This window comes from Struthio camelus, chromosome 3 (assembly GCF_040807025.1).
Source record: "Struthio camelus isolate bStrCam1 chromosome 3, bStrCam1.hap1, whole genome shotgun sequence".
NCBI classification, from domain to species: domain Eukaryota; kingdom Metazoa; phylum Chordata; class Aves; order Struthioniformes; family Struthionidae; genus Struthio; species Struthio camelus.
This window is the reverse complement of record NC_090944.1, coordinates 35,863,669-35,885,177: the sequence shown is the minus strand read 5'-3', so window position 1 is coordinate 35,885,177 and position 21,509 is coordinate 35,863,669. Positions and strand designations below refer to the sequence as shown.

Here is a 21,509-nt window from a genome sequence, read left to right as displayed (position 1 = left end):
GTTGTCCATCATTGCTAACTGTGTCTTGGGTTTATAATTTGTCTGTTGCAGATAAAAACAATGTTGCCAGGTGAACATCAGCAGGTTCTAAGCAATCTGCAGTCCCGCTTTGATGACTTTGTGGAGGACAGCCAGGAGTCCAAAATCTTCACAAGCTCTGATACAGCACAATTGGAAAAGGAGGTTAATATTTGCAAGCAGTACTATCAAGAACTTCTGAAATCTGCAGAAAGAGGTAAAACACTTTGCTGAGAAAGTGGGAAGGTAACCACAACGGAGAGATTGTAGTTCTTGACAGAACTTCTGCTATCTGAATGTAGGCTGTAGTGGGCTACACATTTTATTCTGTCAATCTTGTTAAAGCAGCTGTTCTAAATAGATAAAGAGCCATCATTTTGACATAGTGCAGAATTATATTGTACAGAAGGTGTAAGAATTTTTTAGTTTGTGTAGATTTATTGATCTATGTAAAAATACTGATGTTACTTAATGCACAGTGTCACAAAAAAATTTACCTCCAATAATTTATGCTAGATTTATTGTGCACTACAGTTTAATCACTTAGACATGCTTTTCTGTTGTTTCTGAATGTTTGAAATGCAGCTTGATTAGTTTTTTGAGTTCATGACAGAATTAAAATTTTTTTGCACAGTTATGCAAGAAAAGCGTCCTAGATGTTTTCCTATGCCACAAACTGTTTCTTACTACTGTCGTCTTAACTCTGTTTTTTAAATACAACAAGCACCTAAAGCTGAAAATCTCTGTTCTGATTTACTGTCAAGTACTTAATGACTTATGGGAACAAAGTAGTGCAAAGTTGATTACCCCTATCAGCACAGTTCACTGCACTTTGGAAGATGTATTGTCCTGTGTATCTGGAAGAGAAGATGAAAAAAGGTCCCTTGAGGCTTACTATAGTATTATGCCTGATACCACCTGAATGAAAGAATCGGTCATTGAGTGTAGCAATGTCTGCATAGGGGATGATGCCTGCGTTCAGAATGCTAATTTTGGAAGTGTAAGGCAACGATCTAAAAACAGCTAAAATTTAAAGGTTTCCTAAAATTTGTCTTGTAGCCAAAATTTTTCTTGGAAACTGAGGGCTTTTCAGTCTGTCCTGAAAATATTTGTAGAATGTTGACTTTATACAATCTTTTGTGAGAAGACAGAATGGGAAATGACATGACGTGCGTATGGCTTTGTTTGCTAAAACGTGCCTTTTTTCCTTTAACAGAGGAGCAGGAAGAATCTATTTACAATCTTTACATCTCAGAAGTTAGAAATATCAGACTTCGCCTGGAGAGCTGTGAGGAGCGGTTGATCCGGCAGATCAGAACCCCAATGGAAAAGGATGATCTACATGAAAGCGTGTTTAGGATTTCAGAGCAAGAGGTGAGCATTTGTGAAAGACAGTCCTCTAGGAATGAATTTCGTTTTAAAACAAACATATCCAGATCATTGACTGTAGTCAGAGAAGGGAGCAGTTCACCTTGAAACGTCAAGAGTCCAAAATTAAGTTTGTATTTGTGAGGGAAAAGATGCTAGTAAATGACAAGTTTCCCTATTGTGGACACTTTTTTTTTTTTTTTTCTCCCAACAGTCTCCACACAAAACAGGAGAACATATCTATACTGATAATGATATATAGGATACACATCAGGTTGATGTAGGATAAAACCATTGTCAATCACCTTTCATTTTTCAGAAACTGAAGAAAGAACTGGATCGACTCAAGGATGACTTAGGAGTAATCACAGATAAATGCGAAGAGTTTTTCAATCAAGCTGCTGGTTCACCTTCAGTCCCTACTCTGCGCTCTGAACTCAATGTTGTTATTCAGAATATGAACCAAGTTTATTCCATGTCTTCCATTTACATAGATAAGTATGTAATTAGCCATCTCCCCTCACATAAGTTTTAGCTTACAGTTTTCTCTAAATTAAATATAAATGTATAAGTATGAATAATACTGAAGAAGGGAAGGGGAGTTAACAGATTTTTAACACTGCATAACAGGGTTTCTAGTTATCCCATGACATGAAAGGACTGAAAAACTAAGTGTTTTGCATGTTGTTATTGCATATTTAGTTAATGAGAGGTTGCTGTTTTTCAGGTTAAAAACTGTAAATTTGGTGCTTAAGAATACCCAAGGAGCAGAATCACTAGTAAAACTTTATGAAACTAAGCTCTGTGAAGAAGAAGCAGTGACTGCTGACAAAAATAATATTGAGAATCTCATGGGTACATTAAAGGTAAGATTTGGGTGGTGCCTTTTCGTGGGCAAATCAAAAAATAATAGGAAAATGATCTTTCATATAGCAGCTGTTTAGGTTGTGCTATACCATGTGGTTTTTCAAAGAAGGCTTGTGTATTTGGAGGAAACTGACCCAGAAGAAAATTGTATCATTGGGACGTTAGCAGCTGGGTAGTTGATATGTGCATATCTACTATAGGGAAATGCCTTGCAAGGTCCAAACCTCCCAGAGTACTTCTTGTTTCTGCTGAAACGAGACTGTTATTTTTCTGTCTGTTGAGAGCTAACATATGCTTAAGGCAACCTAAATATATTGTTATATACGTGGCTGTAACAACATCTACTACTAAAATATACTAATCATAGATACCTGTGAGGTTTGGTAGTTATCTTTGAGAAATGGTAATACAGAAGTTCAGTATTTGTCCTGTGCTGTATGCACCTCATTTTAATATTGCAAATGATGAGTAGTGCTTTTTTGTTAGAGCGATTGAGATAATGATTTTTTTTTGAGAGCTGTAGTTTATCAAATAAGCTAAATGCTAATTTTCTGGCTGTGATTTGATGCATGTGTTGTGGGGGATGGTGTTACTTGGAATTATTTTGCAGTTTATAGCTAATTGGTTGCTTCAAAGCTATGCTGGTACCGTTCTGGTGAATGAGCAACCAGGATTTTGTCATGTAAAGTACTCATTTACAAACGAGTACTATAATTTAGGAATTACTTACATTTTATCATTTTTCACATACTAGCAATGGAGATCTGAAGTAGATGAGAAAAGAGAAGTATTCCATGCCTTAGAGGATGAACTGCAGAAGGCAAAGATGATCAGTGATCAGATGTTTAAAATGCATAAGGAACGTGATCTTGACTTTGACTGGCATAAGGAAAAAGTTGATCAGTTAGCTGAGAGGTGGCAAAATATTCATTCTCAAATTGAAAATAGGTTTGTATAATTTTTTATTATAATCTATTTGTGTTTTATGCTGTTCTTGTTGTTTCTGAGGAAAAATAATCAGAAATGAACATTAAAATAGATCGGAATAGTTTTCTGAAGTATTTGTGAAATGTGCTAAGGTCAGGAATGCTGATCTTTCCTATGCTCTTGTCATTGTTGTCTTATTTTTCCACAGAAAGTGTCTGTGCATTTTAAGCACCTTAAGATTTACAAAATATGTTCATTACTTACAACTTACTGAGATACAGTACAGAGAAATTGTCCTTTTTCTTTCCAAAAATCCTGCAGAAATGTCTTGCTGTCCTGTGGAAATACCATCTGTTTCCCTACATAATTAGTTCTGACAGGCTAAACTGGTGAGTTGACTCATCAGTTATGATTAGATTCACGTTTACTTGCTTGTAAAGGCTCAAAAGTGAAATCTGGAAATCCTTAGCTTCCCTTAACTTCTGTGATAATTTTGTCACAGTAACTACTAGAGTAAAAACTTTTGGCCAAGTGCCAACGTTTTCTTCTTGTGTGCAACTGTTTTCATGCAGTCTCAATATGCAATTGCAACGTTGCTCTAAATTCAGTCTTTCAATATTATTGTTGTGATACTGGAGAATGTTACCCAAATGCATGTGCCTGTGCAGATTTTCACATATAGCAGAACACAACTATCCATAGTTCTGAAGGAGGAGGTGTCTGTATTTGACACTTCTGAAAATAACTTTTCCCTTTTTCAGTCTCTTTAGTTCAGTTTACGTTATAGTATAGATAAGTTAAGGAAGTCAGTACTCTGTATTCAGAATTTAATTCCTTTAAAATCTATTTTAGTTTGTCGTTACAGATAACCTGAAGAGAAGCATCAAGTATAGTGCTGTTTATGTAAAACTTCACACAATGTCCTTTCGCATTTTTATTCTCCTTTTCTAAGGAGCAAGTATCCATTCGGGACTAATACTGATGTTATTCACATATAATTAACTAATTAGATTGTCTCTACTTAACATTGCCAGAAGTTAAAAGGGAGATGGACAAAGGCTGATTAATGGTGAACGGTAGTCGAAGGGAAATGCCGTAAAAATGTATAAGGTTATAAGCTAATGGCTTCCCCAAACACCGTGGGAATGAGTCCACTCTTTAGGTGGTCAATTTGAAATGTTATACTAGCCTTTACGACCAAAATTGCGCTGCAGAACACCTAGCTTTAAATCCTCCTGAGATTTTTCATTCATTTGATAGTGTGATAGGGTTTAAATGACGGAAGAGTAGTTTTGTGAGATACTAAAGTGTCCTTATTTCCTCATTGGGCAAACAGGAATCAAATACTCTCCCCGTAGGACTTTATTCTGTATTGAATGTGCTGAAAAAATACTGTTTATACATAGTGACTTCGAGCATAAATATGACAGATTGTGGTGGTTGCAGTATGTAGCTGTAAACAAACTGCTTTCTGCAAATGCTCACTCTGCTGCTTCCTAACAGCTTGATGCTGATTATCATTATATCAAAGTATGTACAAATATTGGCTTCAGTTCTGATGATCTTTCCTTCCTCTCATGGTTATTAGCTTATGAATATGCTAAAGTTTGAAACCTAAGCAATATTATTTCCTTTGCTTGCTCTTTTTCACTCTCCTTTTGGCACCTTGAGAACAATGCTAGCTTGATTCAAAGTATATATTCAAAACCAGAATATAAGAAGTTATTAAATAAATATATCCCTCCATATTGCAGTCTTTTGGATTAGCTATGTTTATATGGTTTTGGAAGTAACCATATAAGGAGCATAAAAGAAAAACTGGTCAGTATTCTCATCAATACTGCAAATACTTTCAAGAAATACACAGCACTGTCTTTTTCAAGTAAAAACAGGTTTAAAAAGGGACTTAGCCAAACAGGATCATTTGCTTTATCATGTTTGAATATCTAAAGGCTTTGGTTTTAGCATAACTACAATTGTTCTGTGGGTGACAGAGAGACTATGGTGAAAGCTACTTGTCTCCGGCACAGCGTTTTGCCTTCTTGATTCACACAGGCCACATTTGAAAGGCTTCCTCTTCTCATAACAGAGTTAATTGCTGTTGCAGAAACCTCCTCTACAGCATGCTTGGGGATTACTGTGTTCATGGAGTTTTCAAGCTGATGTTTAGCTCTTGAGTGGAGGATATATGCAGGGTTTCTTCTGTGATAGGATCTCTCCTGGGCTTCATTTATGATAAATGAAAAAGCTTCATCAAGCTGGGGATCACAGTGACTGAGAAGTTAATTTACTATTTGCCTATTGTTATTTTAGTATGTTTAGTATGCTAGATAAAGTAAGACATCTGAAGCCTTGAAGGCTATGTTTGGGTTAGTATTGTACTTCTTATCTTTTGTGTTTATCTTCTGTCCTTTGGCATATCTTCTGATATTAAATCAGGCTGCGTGACTTAGAAGGTATTAATAAATCTCTAAAATACTACAAAGATACTTATAATTCATTGGATACTTGGATTCAGCAAGTGGAAGATACTCAGCGAAAAATTCAAGAAATCCATCCTGAAAATAGCAAAGCGTTGGCTAAACAGCTGAACCAACATAAGGTATGAAAGGGTTCTCATTGTAGGAAAGCACTTATTATATAATGACTGAAGGAGAACTAAAACATCCGTTGAACTCAGTGACGTTAGACCTTTTTTTTTGAATTTGAATTTGATCTTTTTTGACCTTGAATTTTCTAAAATTCAAGATCATTACCATCTTTTATGTTTCGATGTTCACAATAGTGCTAGCAGTTAACATATCATTCAATGTTCATTGCCATTTTATAGACCAGGTTGTTTTGGTCCTCAAATCTGCAAATGAGCAAAGCCTTAGAGAGTGCCTAAAAATCTGGAGTGTTCTTATTGCCTCATATTTTATTCAGTACTGCTCTTGAAGATTACAGGCATGTAAATATTTTCATGGAATCAGGGCTAAACTCAACAACTCTGTCTTGCAAGAAGGAAATGCATCTTAAATAACAGACTGAATAAAAAATTATATGCCTGAAGTGATACAATCCAAATTTTTTTTTTTTTAAGTTCACTCACCAAGTATTAAACCTGGCTGTTTCTATGCTGTGAACCTAACAAGTCCAGGGCTTAGGCTTGAGCACATAATTACCTATACACACATGGAAATGAGCATACTATGTAAATTCTATCCTGATTATGCTAATACATACAGTCAAAAAATATTTTTTTCTGATGACGATTATATGCGCATATTTTACAGATGCTGGTTTCTGAGATTGAAATGAAACAAAGCAAAATAGATGAATGCCAGAAATATTCAGAACAATATTCAGCTGCTGTGAAGGTAATAAAAAATTGCATACTTTGAATCCTTTACTTAGTGCCTGTATCATGTAGAATACTGATCGTTTTGTGTATTTTATCTTTTTACAGGACTATGAGTTGCAGACGATGACCTACAGAGCTATGGTTGACTCCCAGCAAAAATCTCCAGTGAAACGCCGAAGAATGCAAAGCTCATCAGACTTCATTATTCAAGAGGTAAATAGATTTCTTGTGGCAGGAAAAAATATATTTTTTTGAGTCTTTACTTAAAACAGAGGAAACACAAGCATGGGATTTAGGATTTATTAATAATTCAAACAGAGTAACCCAAGCATGATCTTACTCTCCATAGCTACATGCTGTGATAAATATGTTATTGAATATTATGGAGTGTTCAGATTAAGAAGGAGGACATTGCTGTAGATGTAGAGACCTGTGCTCCCCCCTCACCCCAGCTTATAAAAAAATTGTTTGAGAAATGTATATCAGTAAAACTGTTCATAGTTACCTTTGGATTGGATTTTGGTCTCAGCAAACAGAGGGAGTGTTTATCTTTGTGGTAAAACTTAGTAGATCTGGACATTGTGACAGATTCAGAGGCATATAATCACTCAGCCTCATTTGTGTGGGAAAGGTAAATCTGTCTGCCTGCTCGCTGTCAGAGGAAGGGTGAACAGCACTGCTTGTCCCTGCAGTAACATGTTTCTGTAGAGAGCAGAAACAAGTGACCGTGAAATCAAAACTTTTTTTTCCGTCTCGTTTCTTCTCCTTGTGGTCTGTAGTTTTAGTTTCATTCCCTTAACACTGGATCAGAGTTGAATTTAAGAATGTTTTTTTCTGAAGCCTCTGCTTGGCACGGGAGCATCAATCCAGCTGATGTCACCTGGTCTCTTCTGTGATACTGTGATCCAGTTCTAATCCTGTAATGTACTTTATGGGAGATGAGTTATGCAAGATCCCCATTGGTTGAGATGATTATTTTATTCTGCAGCTCCTCCCCACCAGTTATGGCCATTGGATACCAGGGCACTTGCCTTCAGATCTGATATAGGCTGTAACCAGTCTATATGTTAAACTAATTGTTCTTAGGATATATTTGTGCTAGTGCAGCCTTTTGGTGGTGTTTATATGTCTCTTGTGACTTTGGATTCAAAATCAGGATAGTTTCCAAAGCGCTGTATATCAGTTCACTGAAGGATAGTATCAGATGCTGTGTTTTTACGTTTTAAGGCATCCAGCGTCACTAAGAGCGTTTTCTTCTCCATTTCCTTCTTCCTTTGTTTCTCTGCAGTTCATGGATTTACGGACTCGTTATACTGCCTTAGTGACCTTGATGACCCAGTACATTAAGTTTGCAGGTGACTCTCTGAAAAGACTGGAGGAGGAGGAGGTAGGTCACCCCCTTAAAGCCAACCAACCAAACAAGCAGAAAGAACAGTGGGGCAAACCAGGAATAATATACCTTCTGGAACTGATTACAAAGTTAGCAGCATATACAAAAGTCTGAAGTTTCTTATATCCTGCATTTTATCTGGGAATATAGGAGTATTAGATTATACCATTATCATTCATATAAGCATGCCATCCTTACATTTTACCAGTCCTTCCAGATAGAAGGGCCGTATGACTCACTAAACTCTGCTAGAGAGGTAGTCATATACGGTACATTTTAGTGTTTTAATGTCTTACGGCCTGATCTCTAAGATAAATGCAAACATTAAGCTGAGGGCACGCTCAGTGTACATATTCTGTGTAAACCTTAATATTCCATAATATGCATATTGGTCCACTTAGCGCATATAAGGAAATGCCTGAAACAAGGGGATGCAGTATCCTCTTAATTAATTTTTTTAAGCTTATTTGACATATTTAGATTTTTTTCTTTTTCCTTTTTTACTGTATTAGCTTTTTGGGATCAGATAACATTTTATTTATACTTAATGTTGAATCTCATTAACAGGAGTAGGTTACTGAGTTTGAGCAGACAAAAGTCACACAGAATAAATACTTTCTGTGGAAGCACTATTCAAAATAATCAGAAAAATACATTTAAGTTCTTCTTTTTGTTTGCAAGTATGTTTCTTTCTGAAAATGATTACATGCTCATTCTTTAAGGACTATACTGCTTTAATAGAATCAGTACACTATATATATATATATATATATAAAAATTAATTACTCATATATAACTACCTATATTAATTACACAAGATTGGAGAACAAAAGGGTATAAATTTTAACGTCATTCTCACAGTAAAAAATTCAATTCTCAAAGGAATGTTATGTCATTCTGGTGCAGTCTTTGTCTTTATTCCATTTTCTTGCTGGTGAATACCTTAGAGCAAACTGATAACATAAATAACTTACATGGGGTATATCATAAAGTGGTATAGTTTACAGGTTGAAATACATAAACCTTTCTCAATAAATAGCATTATAACTGAGGATTTAGTATAGCTTATAATACTAATGCTGTCATGGATGAAAATTGAAAAAAAACATTCAGGGATCAGGATTCCTTTGAATGCTGACAGGCTGGCCTCACGTTGCACAACAACAAATGGAATATTTTAAACTCTTGAGTTTCAGTCTGTTCTGAATCTCCAGGGCTGCTTTTTTTGAAAAAAGAAAACAGACAGACAAAAACAAAACAAAACAAAACAAAAACTTCCCAAAGCTCTTAAATCTTTGATAGCTTCTTTGAAGATAACCTAAATAGGTTTCCAGTCTCAACGCGATTTGATGAGCTCTTCACAGTATTCAGGGTAGCAAATCTGAAAATGAATAATCCTTTTCAAAGGGAGATTATTAATAATTTTTTCTGGGATCAGAACTCTGAAATCTCCTGCGATCATTCAAGATTTTCTTCTATGTCAGTGTTTCTTCCTAACTCTCAGTAATGGCATTTAAGAATAAGGACAAAATACAGTCCTTTCCATTAAATCTCAATCTAATCCATGTGCTGTCATGCTCAGAGTTTACCAGATGAGAGTGAACTCCAGAAACCTGTGAAGTCAGCTGAAGTCCTTGAACATTTGGGATATAATGAAGCAGTTGAATCGAGAGAGAAAAACACGCCTCCTGAAAGCTTGATGGATGTGGAGTATTTGCAAAAAGATAACTCTTGCAGTAAATGTAAATGTACAGAAAATAAATTAGAAAGTCACAAAGGAGAATTTGAAGCAGACACATATGATGGAATCAAAGCTGCTAGAGCATTCAAGCAATTTTTAAATTTCAGTGGTCAAGAGAGTGGCATTAGAGATAACAGAGATAATAAGCTACATACAGTGCAAGAGAGTATAGTGGGTTTTGGTAATCAAAATGAAGGAAAAGAAAATGGTAGAAAAGATGGTTTTGTTTCAGCTGAGAACTGGGTGAGTGTGAATGATGATCCTGTTGAAATGTTAAATCAACAAATTGTTAATGGAGTCACCCAGAAAACAGAAGGAGTATCAGAGAAGTTATCTGAACTGCAAGCAGTGCCTAAAAACAAAGTAAAAGATTTTTCAAGAAAGGCAAGGAGCAGTGTTCCAAAAAAGGAAGAATTTGGGATGCAGTCAGAAACTGATTTTACGCTGACAACAAAGAAAGATGAAGTTATTCCAAAAACTGGGAAGCATGCCCTGGATATCAGCCCTTACGAGCAGCAACATTTTTCAGCAAGAACACTTTTTGAATGTCAGCATAGAGAACATTGCCTTTCAGAAAGCAGTAACCACAATACCTTACACTCTGAAGACAATCAAGCGTATGATGAAGAATGTGACTCTTTATCAGCTGTGAGGTATGCAGTTCCTGTAGAGAAAGTTGCATCCTCTTTCAGAGAACTGGCGGTGTACAATGGAAATGAAAATGTAATGAAGCTAAGTTTACGCTCTGGGAGCAATCCAGGTGTTTCTGATAGTGATGAAAAGGATACAAAGAAAGTGCATGGAACATCTCTGGATGAAAGCTGCTACTTAACAGAAATTAAAATCCGAGGAAAATCAAATGTAAATCCAAATAAAGCCAAGAGTAGAGTTCAAGGAATTTTGGATATTTCTTCTGGAAACATAGAGAATCAGCATACGGCAGAAGTCTCTGAATCACATACATTAGATTTTGAAATGCCACCAGTGCAGAGTGATCCTAGTTTAAGTATAGAATTATTGGGAAATGCAGGTGACCGAAATGATAAAATAGTCCTCTCGGAATTCGTTTCTGGAGGAGAGAATTATTTTCGATTTTCAGAACATGGACTAGGAAAAAAGCTTTTGAGTCATGATGAGAAATTAAGTGACAAGGAAATGTTGCAGAGAAAAATTTATGGTTTAGACAACATAAATATAAGTGAGAACAAGCTGAGTGGAGAGAACAATTTAGAACAGGGTGAGAAATATCAAGATTTATTGCTAGTTGGAGAAATGGAAAGTAAAGATAAAGGTCATAGCACAAACATACTTGGAAAAACCGGTAAACTGCAGAAAACAGTCTGTGAAAACACAGGAAATAAATACTCACTTGAAAAAGAAGAAAAACAAAAAAAAAAAGTCAATGATAATGAAGAGAAAAGGACCACAGATATTTTTGAGGTACCAGCGTTTTTATATAGTGCAACTGAAACAATTTAAAAATTATTCTAAATCAATCAAAATCAACATTTGAATCGCAAGATATATCAAAATCAAGCTGATTTAAAGTTGATTGAACATAATTTAAGCAAAGAATATTCTCGTGATATAATTACATCTTGAGATTCTAAAAAGATTTTAAGTTCTTAAATATTTATCAATATGTTCATTTTACATTACTGTTTAATTGCCTTCCTTTTCTCCACCCAGCTAATGCTCAGCCATCGTGATTAAAATAATGGAAGCTAAAAAAAAAAAAATTTGTGACTGTATCTATATTTTCAGATGTCTTTTTTCAAGCATGTTGCATTAGCTTTTGTGTCTATGAGAGCAGAAAAGAAGATGTGATAAGAAATTAATCTAAATGTTTCATATCCTTTGGAATCTGTTCAAAATTGTCCATATGGAGGGACAAAGAGGAATACGGACAAAGTAAAGAAGCTGCCTTTGCATTAGCCTTTTAGGAAATAAGGTTTACATATCATCTGAAAAGTCAAGTAAATCTGTTAAATTTGAACTAAAACAGCATTTTGTTTATTTGAAAAAATTGCTATAATTTCCCTTCATGCCATATTCTTATGATCGCAGGAATGAGGGTATATTCTTACCTTTTAGTAGTTCACATTTGGTAACTAACGCCATAACCGTGCTAATGAAGATGAGGTATGTATAGTTTCAAACATATTGTTGGTGAATACATGCCGTGCCCGTAGTGTTTTCCTTGACGTGCTAACACATGAAGACTACTGGCCTCTTGGTTTCACTAAGGTTTTCCATATGCTAGTTACCACAAGTTAATACTTCTGACTGAGTCTGCTCTGCATAGGAGCTGTGCTCTTACAGGTCCCCCTGCTGAGGCAGGGGAGTGAGTGGGACTGTGCAGCACACTGTGGAGCGTGGATGTACTGGGGTTTAGATACTTCTGTTCCTGGAACAGATGCATCTAGACTCTAGCTCTAGAGACTGTTTATTTTCTTGGAGGGGATTTCCAAGCTCCTTTTGTATTATTTTTGCTTGCAAGCATTAAATACTTCCAATTCCTACTAAACTAATCCAGAAATGCTAGATCTCTTTCTCCTTGCCAGTCCTTGCACATTTTGTTTGGCTCACTGTTTGCTCTACCTGTTTGTTTGGAGAAAAAGCATGTGCAAGCTGTTTGTTTGACTCTGCTAACTGCTAAGAGGCATCTGACTGAAGTGAGAGTCTTCAGGACTTCTCTTTGTGGATGTCGTCATGAAGGGTTTCATATTTGGCTAATGGTTACTTCTGGAAGCTTGCTGTGTCAAGAGAAAGTGATGGTGGTGGGATCTGCTCGTCCTACTCTCTGGACATACATATGTATATGAGTAAGTATTTTCCACTCTGCTTTTCAAAGAGCCTAGCATGTTTCATTTGCTGTATTACAAAAAGTAGATTCGAACTTATTTTATTCTTTTACAGATTTTAAAGAATAAGGAAGCATCAGTGCGTGAAGCATATTCAGATCTAATGGCACAGCAAAATAGCACCATTGATGAGAACAGAAAACTCATAGGAAAGATTAAAACACTTGAGGACATGTTGGAGGATATGAAGAAACAGAAGTTCCAAGTGGAACAGGAACTCCCTAAAGTGAGGGAAGCTGCAGAAAATGAGCGGAAGAAACTGCAAAAGGACATGGAAGAGATCTGTCTTCAGAAAACCAAAGCTGAGCAAGAGGCAAAGCAGTTGCATATAGATCTAGAGAGCCTTGAGAAAGAGAAAGCAGAGGCAAAGCAGGAGTTGGAGCATGTGAGGCAGCTCATTTCTCAGGCAGAGACTCAAAGAAGTATACTGGAAGAAAACCTCCGGGCTTTTCGAAATCAAATAGAAGAAAGCACCTTTACTAGAAGAAACCTTGAAGAGCATCTAAGAAGAAAAGATACAAATCTTCATGACTTAGAGCAACAAAAAAAATCCTTAATGCAGGAGCTGAAGAAAAAAACAGAAGGAGAAGAGAAACTTATGAAAATAATAAAGCAAATGGAACAAAATCTTGAATTTAAAGGACATTTATCAGAAATAAAATTGCAAGAAAAAGAGAAGACTGAAGCCAGAAGGAAGGTTGTTGAAGGCAGACACTCTATAACTAGAGAGAGTGTCCTGCCTACTTACACAGCTGGGCAAGGCAGCCAGTGTAGGACTGATTCTGAAGTTACAGGTTTCCAGAAGAAACAAGAAGCAAAAAAAGTAGAAGAGCTTAAACAGAAGGTAGATGAGCTAACTCTTACCAACAGAAAAGCTGATAAAACTATTAAAGACCTGAAATATGAACTGAATGCAATTGAGCTTCAAAAATCATCAGCAGAAGAAAAGTCTCGTTTACTAAAAGAAAAATTAGATGAAGCCAACAATGCACTTAAGTGCCTAAAAATTAAGTTGGAGGAAAAAGACCAAGTAGAGCAGGGATATTTGCAACAGTTGAAAGAATTGGAAAAGCAGCTACACAGAACAACAGATAAAGCTGATGAGGTGATGCAAGAAGCTATAGATCTTAAGAAAGTTAAGATGAACTATCAGGAGGAGCTGAAATCTGTCCAGCAAGAAAAGACACAACTGAAAAGAGAAGTAGAAGAATTAACTAGATCACAGACAAAAGCTGAAATCACTATAAAACAGTTAAATTCACAAATCTGCTCACTTCAAAAAGAAAAGGTGGCAGCTGAATATAGAACACAGTCATGCAAAGGAGAAGCAAGCAATCTTCAAGATCAATATCAGAAAATTCAGGAACAATTGCTTCAAAAAACAAAAGTAGAGAAGGAAAACTTAGAGGAAATTCACATGTTGAAAGGTGAATTAGCCAAAAGCATTCAGGCATCAGAAACATTGAAACAAAAGATAGAGGAGCTTAATAAATGGAATACTGACACAAAACTACTCATGAAACAAATTCAGTCTGAATCAGAGAAGATAACTCTGGAAAAGCAAAGTATTCAAAGGAAAAACGATGCATTGAAAGCACTAGCAGATGGTTTCAAAGAGCAACTGCGTACGACAAATGAACAATTGCACAAGCAAACAATAATTGAGCAAGAATTCATATGTAAAGTCAAAAGCCTAGAAGATGAGCTAGCAAAAACAAAAGGGTTAGTCAGTGAATATAAACAAAATTATGATAAACAGAGTGCTTCCACCGTAACTATAAACCTAGAGGTTAAAAATCTAAATGCACAAGTGAATGCTCTAACTACGGAAAAGAGTATGAATGAGCAGAAAATACGACTGCAACAAGCTCATGTTCAAGAGCTAACTGATAAACTAAAAAAATTACAGGATGAACTCCACCAGAAGACTCTAGATGAACAAATGGCACGTAAAAAGATGGTTCTATTTCAGGAAGAATCCATTAAGTTTAAACACTCTGCAGAGGAATTTAGGAAAAAAGTTGAAAAATTACTAGAATCCCATAGCATCACAGAGAAAGACATTTCTGGCATAAAACTAGAATGTGTTGCTCTTCAGCAGGAAAAGAATATGGCTGAGGAAAGCATCATATTGTACAAGATGCAAATTGAAGATCTGCAAGAAAGGCTTAAAAAATGTCGTGAGCAACTACAGCAGGGGAAGCATGCTGAAATGGACTATCACCAGAAATGCAGGAAACTTGAGGAAGAATTGGAAGTTCAGAAGCGCATGGTTGAGAACTTGAAACAGAAGATGGACCTGCAGACCAGGGAGAGCAAACACAGATTTCTTTTGTTTCAGAATGAAATTCAGCAACATAATAATATCAAAGATTCTGGATTTAAATTGAGCTGTGAGAGAAGAGGAAATGATTTCAATTATGTGAATGACACCTCGGCTAGAGATTTTGAACAACTCCATGCCCATGCAAAACCTAGCTCACCTTTGTTAAGGCAGAAACAAGAGAGATCAGGTTTTAAATCTGGTCAAACAGAGGAAAAGACACTATATGTGAGTGCTGATGATACAGTACCAAGAGAGGTCCAGTTCCAGTTGTCAAGAATAAACCAATCATTAGAAGAAGATGCAAGCCCACAATCTTTTACAGAGTTTATTTCTCAGAGAAGTACACAGCTCCAGATAACATTTGATAAAGAAAGCCAAATTACTGGAGTATCAGAAATAGACAGATTAAGAGACATGAACCTACATAGTTCCAGACAAACTATTAGATGTGGAGAAGATATGAAGCATGAATTAGGATTAGTAAAACTGCATCCCTTGGAGGTATACACTACATTTTGTGAGCATTTGCCTCCCTAGTGCTGATTTTTACTTTTTTTTTTTTTAAGGTATTCTTTATAACTATTCTGTATTCTTTCTTGTGTTCTTGTCTTGGTGAAGGAGGCCCCTGCATTGTCATACTGCACCAAAAGACTTTTATAAAACCTTTGCAGCAGGCTTGTTAATATATAACAAGCACATTATTTATTTTTAAATATTTATGTTCAAAATAGAAATTCAAATACTCCATCACATTGATAATGGTCAAAATGAACCTTGATTAGCTGCACTAAGTTCATATTAGTAACAAACAGAGAAGAATTATTGTTGCTTCATCTAGCCACGTGCCTGTTGTTGAATAAATATTTGAAATGGCAAATACATTTCCAGACTCTAGCTAACTATATTTCTATGCTTTCCAGTGCTAATAACATTTCTTATTTCTGACTCCTGTTCACATTCTTCCTTCTGTTTCTCTGGTGGTGGATTTAGGACTGAGTTATGTGCAATATAGTTCTACAGATATTTTTCTCACTGTGTCAAAAAATTCCTGTTTGCAGATAGTGAAGAACAAGCAGTATGACATGCATGTTGAAGTTACAACATTAAAGCAAGAAAATGACAAGACTTTTGGTAATGAAGAGAGAATGTTTGAGGGATGCAAAACATCTGAAGGGTTTAGGAGAGAAGACTTTGCAAGGATGAGTTCTTTCTTAGGGGAAGAAATTCTGAAAACTGTTGATGATGCTACTCAGTTGGAATATTTTATGGGAGAATATGATGATATTAAATTTCAAGGTCTCAGACATGATGTAACTGCCAAACAGTTAACTGAAGTTAAACTTCTAGACAGGCTCACAGTTGAGCAGCTCCATTCAGGTCAGAAAACTGTTCATGAGGTTCAGAAAAGTCTGGAAAATTTTTTAACTAAACCTACAGCTATAGCTGGGCTGTACCTTGAATCCAGCAAAGAAATACTCTCTTTTGCTTTAGCAGCAAAGAGAAGAATCATAGGAAAAGCATTAGCATTAGCATTTTTAGAAGCCCAAGCAGCTACTGGTTTCATCATTGATCCCACAACAGGTCAGAAATTCTCTGTTGATGATTCAGTTGTTAGAGGGCTTGCAGATAATGAATTCAAGAGTAGACTGCTTGAGGCAGAAAAGGCTGTTTTGGGATATTACTGTTCCGGTAAAGTAATATCCGTGTATCAGGCTATGGAAGCTAGACTCTTAGAAAGACAAAAAGGTAAAAATATCCTTGAAGCCCAAATTGCAAGTGGGGGAGTCATTGATCCTGTAAGAAGTGTTCGTGTACCTCCAGAAACTGCAGTGCAGCTTGGCTTGATTAGTAACACAATTTTAAAATTTTTGCATGAACCTTCTAGTAATGCAAAATGTTTTCACAATCCAAATGATAGGAAAGCTATGTATTACTATGATTTGCTGAAAATGTGTGTGTTCAGTGTAAACAGTAAATGCTTTCTGCTTCCAGTTGGGGAAAGGAAAATAAGCAGCCCATCAGCAGAGAAAAGTCATAAAATTTCTGTAGTAGACATCAGAACAGGAGCTGAAATGACTTCATATGAGGCTTACCAAAAAAACTATGTTGATAAAACTACATATCTTGAACTTTCAAAACAGGAATTTGATTGGAAGGAGTCTACATGTTTTGATTCCTATGGGAATTCTTTTCTTTTGCTTACAGATCTTAAAACTGGTGTACAGTTCAATATTGAGGAGGCCTTAAAACAGGGTAGAATTGACAGAGCATTAGTTGATAGATATAAGGAAGGTCTCATCACAGCTAATGAGTTTGGTGATATTTTAGTTAGCAGTTCTCAAACAAATAAAGACCTAAACAGTCCTATTGCAGGGTTTTGGCTTTCTGAAACCAATGAAAGAATTCCAGTTTTAAAAGCCTCACGCAAAAACTTGGTAGATAGAATTACTGCTCTCCGGTGTCTTGAAGCTCAGATTAGTACAGGAGGCATAATTGATCCATTTACTGGGAAAAGGTATAGTATTTCAGAAGCTTTGCAAAGGGAGTTAATCGATGATGGTTGTGCCAAGCAAATTGAGCAGTGTGAACTAGTCTTTACTGGGATCAGTCACCCTGTAAGGAAGACGGTTGTATCAGCTGTTGAAGCTGTGAACGTAAATGCCCTAGACAAAGAAATGGGTATTCGCTGCCTGGAGTATCAGTACTTGACTGGTGGGTTGATAGATCCAAAATCTCATTCCAGATTGTCAATGGAAGAGGCAATTAAGAGTGATCTTATTGATGCTATCACAGCTACAAAGATGAAAGATGAAAAATTGTATGTTAAGTTTATAACATGCCCAAAAACAAAAAAGAAGTTAACCTACAAAGAAGCTTTAGAGAGAGCTATTTTTGACTGCCACACTGGGCTACGATTATTAGAAGCTGCTCAGCCCTTGAAAACTGGAATTTCTAGTCTTTACTACGCTGCGTAATGGAACAAAGATATTAGTACTCATTTTTGGGCCTAATCTAAAAGCTGTTCTGGTCAGGGAAATGATCCATGTTGACCTCTGCAGAAAATTATGAATAGTGTTTCATATTCTAATAGGGAATTGAATTACAATTACAAGTCAAATTTAAAAAAAAAATCCAGTGAAACAAAATTTCCTTACTTTTCTCTGTGATACAGGGAAGGGCTTAAGCGTGTTTTCTAAGTGCTGATAAATTTCGAACTGCTAACAGGTTGTATTACTGGACAAAAATATATTTTCCTCTGTGGAAAAAGATGAAATTTTTTAGCATTTCACTTTTATTTTCCTTGTTTCTGTAGGGATAAAAGCAGTATATTCTTCCTAACGATAATTTAGTAATCCATGTGCATAGATGGCAAAATATTGATATCCTGTGCTGGTTGTACATATGCACACCTGAGGGTAATGCAAAGGCAGCAACTCAAAGATACTTTATATGCCAACATTGTTTACATTCTCTCTGCTGAGTAATGGTTGGGAAGCTATGCTTTTTTTGTAATATCAGTCATTTTATAACGACTGTACATGTGTATGAATAAGCACTCTAATCACAATCTTTACAAATCTTTTGGAGGAATTCTGTTAATATCTATAATTGCGTGACATTTTTGTTCCTGTGTCAAAGTGTCATAGTAATGCATGTGGTGAATAAAAAGAAATTACTTTATGGTTATGTGGTAATACTGGCATTGGGGCAGAATTGTTTTTCTGTGGACATTAGTGTTAGATATCCCAACAATTTATGTATTCTTTACAATTCGTGTTGCTCATCAGAAGTCAATGGAAGAAGAAAAGAAAGAACATGTTGAGAAAGCTGGGGACTTACTGAAATGGGTGTCAAACCTCAGCAAGACACTTAGCAAAGAAGAAGGAGAAAAAGCTGAAAAGACAGACTTGCCCAAGCAGCAGGTACACAGATGTCTTTTGGTAGAATACCGCTTCCTCTTTTTAGCTTTGTGCATTAAAATGCATAGGTATTCCATAAATAGTTTTTTTCCCTCCGAACCAACACCCACGTTTTGCTAAAGATGTCATTTCACGTTTGGTTGCGAGGGCTGTGTGGGGTAAACGAACTTCAATGTTTAGGAACACAAACACATTATTAACAGTGCAAAATGTCGATTTAGAGAAAGCATACTCTGCACACCATAACACAGCGTTTGTATAGGGAGTGTGTGTCCTGGCAGGCCAGCATTTCATCTGCTCCCTAATCCTGATATAGTTCATTGAATAAACCTGGTAACTTCCACCCAGACACCCTGAAGAAGGAAGGTGACTGGAGGGGCCCGTGGGCCAGGTTTCTTTTTGTTGACTTTTGAAAAAGTTATCTCGAGGGCTTCTCTTATCAGTGGCTCATGAGACAGCTGTTGAGCTGTTCACTCCTCTTCAGTTCTGCTGTCTTAGGAAATATAGAGGGTGTTGACTGAGCTCCTTTTATTAGCACCCTCGCCCATAGGCTGCTGGGGTGGCCCGTGCCTCCTGCCTTGTATTTACCAGATATGATGCTGCTGTTGTGTACAGTTGTTATTCTGATCATGAATTTCCGTTTGTGAAGTTCCATATCACTTCAAACAGCACACCATCTAGAACCTGTTGTATAAAATAACTCACTAAATACTTAAAAAGATTTCAGGAAGTATCAGATACAGAGTTGGATGTGTGGTCACACAAACTTGATTTTTGGCCCGTCTTTCGAGCAGCCTCTTCCTCTGTGTGTTTTGGTCACACGCACTGGTGCCAGTCAGAGCCACTGGGGCAGAATGGGTGGAAATGAAGCATGCTGTCAGCCAGGACAAACCCCTGCAGGTAGTGACAGGGCCACCAGTCCTGATGTGCTGGGTATTCTTACAGGAGGAACTCTACTCACTCTGTATGACAGAACCACTGCCTTCCAATACTACTTCTGCTACTGAGTTTTTCTATATTTATAGGAAGAAGTGAGTTTCTATTGCTTTGAAAGTATGTTTAGGACTGGGATTTGCGAAAACATTCCGCATTGGCCTTTTTTTTGCTGCTGTTAAAGACGATGGTGAAGACCTTTGTGAGCATTGGACCAGCACTCAGCTCCTTGGAGCATCTCAGCCTACTACAGTGGCTATGGATGGCGTCTTGCCATCCAGCTTGAGCCCTCAGAAAGTTACCCATGAGTTAGCTACCTCGACTTTCTCTCAGCTGCCTCGACTTCCTCCCCTGCCAGCGGGGGAGACAGACGTTTTCACGTCGTGTTCCCTTCTGTTGTGAAATGGGCCGGTGATGTAATGGGGATTAGTAGCCTTCCAAGGGTGCCTAGCCTATTTGTGTTTTTCCATTTACTAGCAAGGATGCCTTGACAGGTTTTGTAGAGATGTGTAGGAATGGTGATTTGATAGCTAATGTTAGCTGAAGGAAATTTCACACCAGTTTGGGTTTTGTGGCTTATAGCTGTGGAGCTGATAGAGAGGTTGTTGCCCATAGTGAAGGGATGCGCAGAGCAGCCACAGTGTTCCCATAGCAAAGGGGAGCACTTGGCTCAACCTGCTACCTCAGGCCTGCTCAGATCTTTTTATATTGTATACTGTGCTTGCTCTCTTGACTGCTGTCCAAGGCATACAGATGGTGAGAACCTGGCTAGCTGGTGCTGTCTGCAAAAGGAGACTGTGTTTAAGACTTACTGTGCCCTTTGGTGCTATGAATACAAGGACAGAATGTGTCATGTCATATCTTTTACCTGCTTGAACACAGGGCCTAAGCATCTTCTTATGGTTCTGTAGCATTGCCCTCATTCCAGGCTTGTTAAGCTAGCTACTAGGCTTCCCCTTGAAACTTTGGATTTTGGTCATGCAAAAGCAAAGGTAGCCCTTTTGTGTGAAGAAACAGTGGACACTTACTCAGAAGTTCAAAAGGAAAGGTGAAAATCTTGCAGATTCCTCTGCTGAAACTACTGCCTTAGTGGGAATGACACAGAAGTGCTAACAAGGAGAATATTAATAAATAATTCATTTTTTCTAAGTCTATAATATTGTGTATGCCTGTCACTGAAATTCATGAAGTTTTGTGGCCCTCTGGTTGGGTTTTAAGCTATTATCTCTTATCCTGGTGAATGACTTCTTGAACATGATTTTTGTATTCATATCTCTCAAACTTCTTTAAACTGTGTCAATTAGAGTCAGGAATGATTTTAAATGATTAGTTAAGTATTATTGCAAACTTTTAGCCAAGTAACATTTTAAAATAAATTCCATTTGTCTTACCCAATGGCTCTCTGATACAAGCAGCTTATCTAACCAGAAGGCTTTGTTCAGTAACTTATCTATATGTAAAAGATATTATTTCTGCCACAATAAATAATATAGCATTGAGAATAGCCAATATGTTTTTAAAAAATTTAAATTCTTACATTATTCTGTACAGTTTTATATTAAGTAGAAACATAATGTTGTGTCTTTCTTTTTTTTTTCAATATGTCTGCACAGCTAAGTCTTGAGCATATGTTGTTTATTCTTCAGATTTCCCTGGATGAAATGTCAACCAAGAAAGAACAAATAGCTGAAGCTCTGCAGACTACTCAGTCATTTTTAGCTAAGCACAGTGACAAGTATGCCATTTTTATGCTTATTATTTTTCAAATAATATAAATGAATTGAATCAATGCATAGTGTTTGCTTAGAAAGA

The 21,509-nt window shown here is 36.7% G+C and overlaps 2 protein-coding genes across 29 annotated transcripts in view; both read left to right on the top strand.

Moving 5' to 3' along the window:
- LOC104151956 (dystonin) overlaps positions 1-21,509 on the top strand; it is a 309,066-nt gene that overhangs the window by 167,245 nt on the left and 120,312 nt on the right. For 11 of the 28 annotated variants that reach the window (XM_068937406.1, XM_068937411.1, XM_068937408.1 and 8 more), the window contains 12 exons: positions 52-235; positions 1,235-1,392; positions 1,706-1,884; positions 2,114-2,252; positions 3,008-3,201; positions 5,620-5,782; positions 6,456-6,539; positions 6,629-6,736; positions 7,812-7,910; positions 12,574-15,345; positions 18,633-18,767; positions 21,344-21,432. In XM_068937406.1, the coding sequence (XP_068793507.1) occupies positions 52-235; positions 1,235-1,392; positions 1,706-1,884; positions 2,114-2,252; positions 3,008-3,201; positions 5,620-5,782; positions 6,456-6,539; positions 6,629-6,736; positions 7,812-7,910; positions 12,574-15,345; positions 18,633-18,767; positions 21,344-21,432 (4,304 nt within the window). Of the gene's footprint in view, positions 1-51; positions 236-1,234; positions 1,393-1,705; positions 1,885-2,113; positions 2,253-3,007; positions 3,202-5,619; positions 5,783-6,455; positions 6,540-6,628; positions 6,737-7,811; positions 7,911-9,495; positions 11,095-12,573; positions 15,346-18,632; positions 18,768-21,343; positions 21,433-21,509 lie in introns of those variants that run through there. The other 17 variants (XM_068937429.1, XM_068937427.1, XM_068937428.1 and 14 more) reach the window with 3 other exon arrangements.
- LOC138066703 (desmoplakin-A-like) lies at positions 15,785-18,539 on the top strand. The gene has a single exon (XM_068937444.1). The coding sequence runs from the start codon at positions 15,927-15,929 to the stop codon at positions 17,817-17,819; it is 1,893 nt and encodes a 630-aa protein (XP_068793545.1). The 5' UTR covers positions 15,785-15,926; the 3' UTR covers positions 17,820-18,539.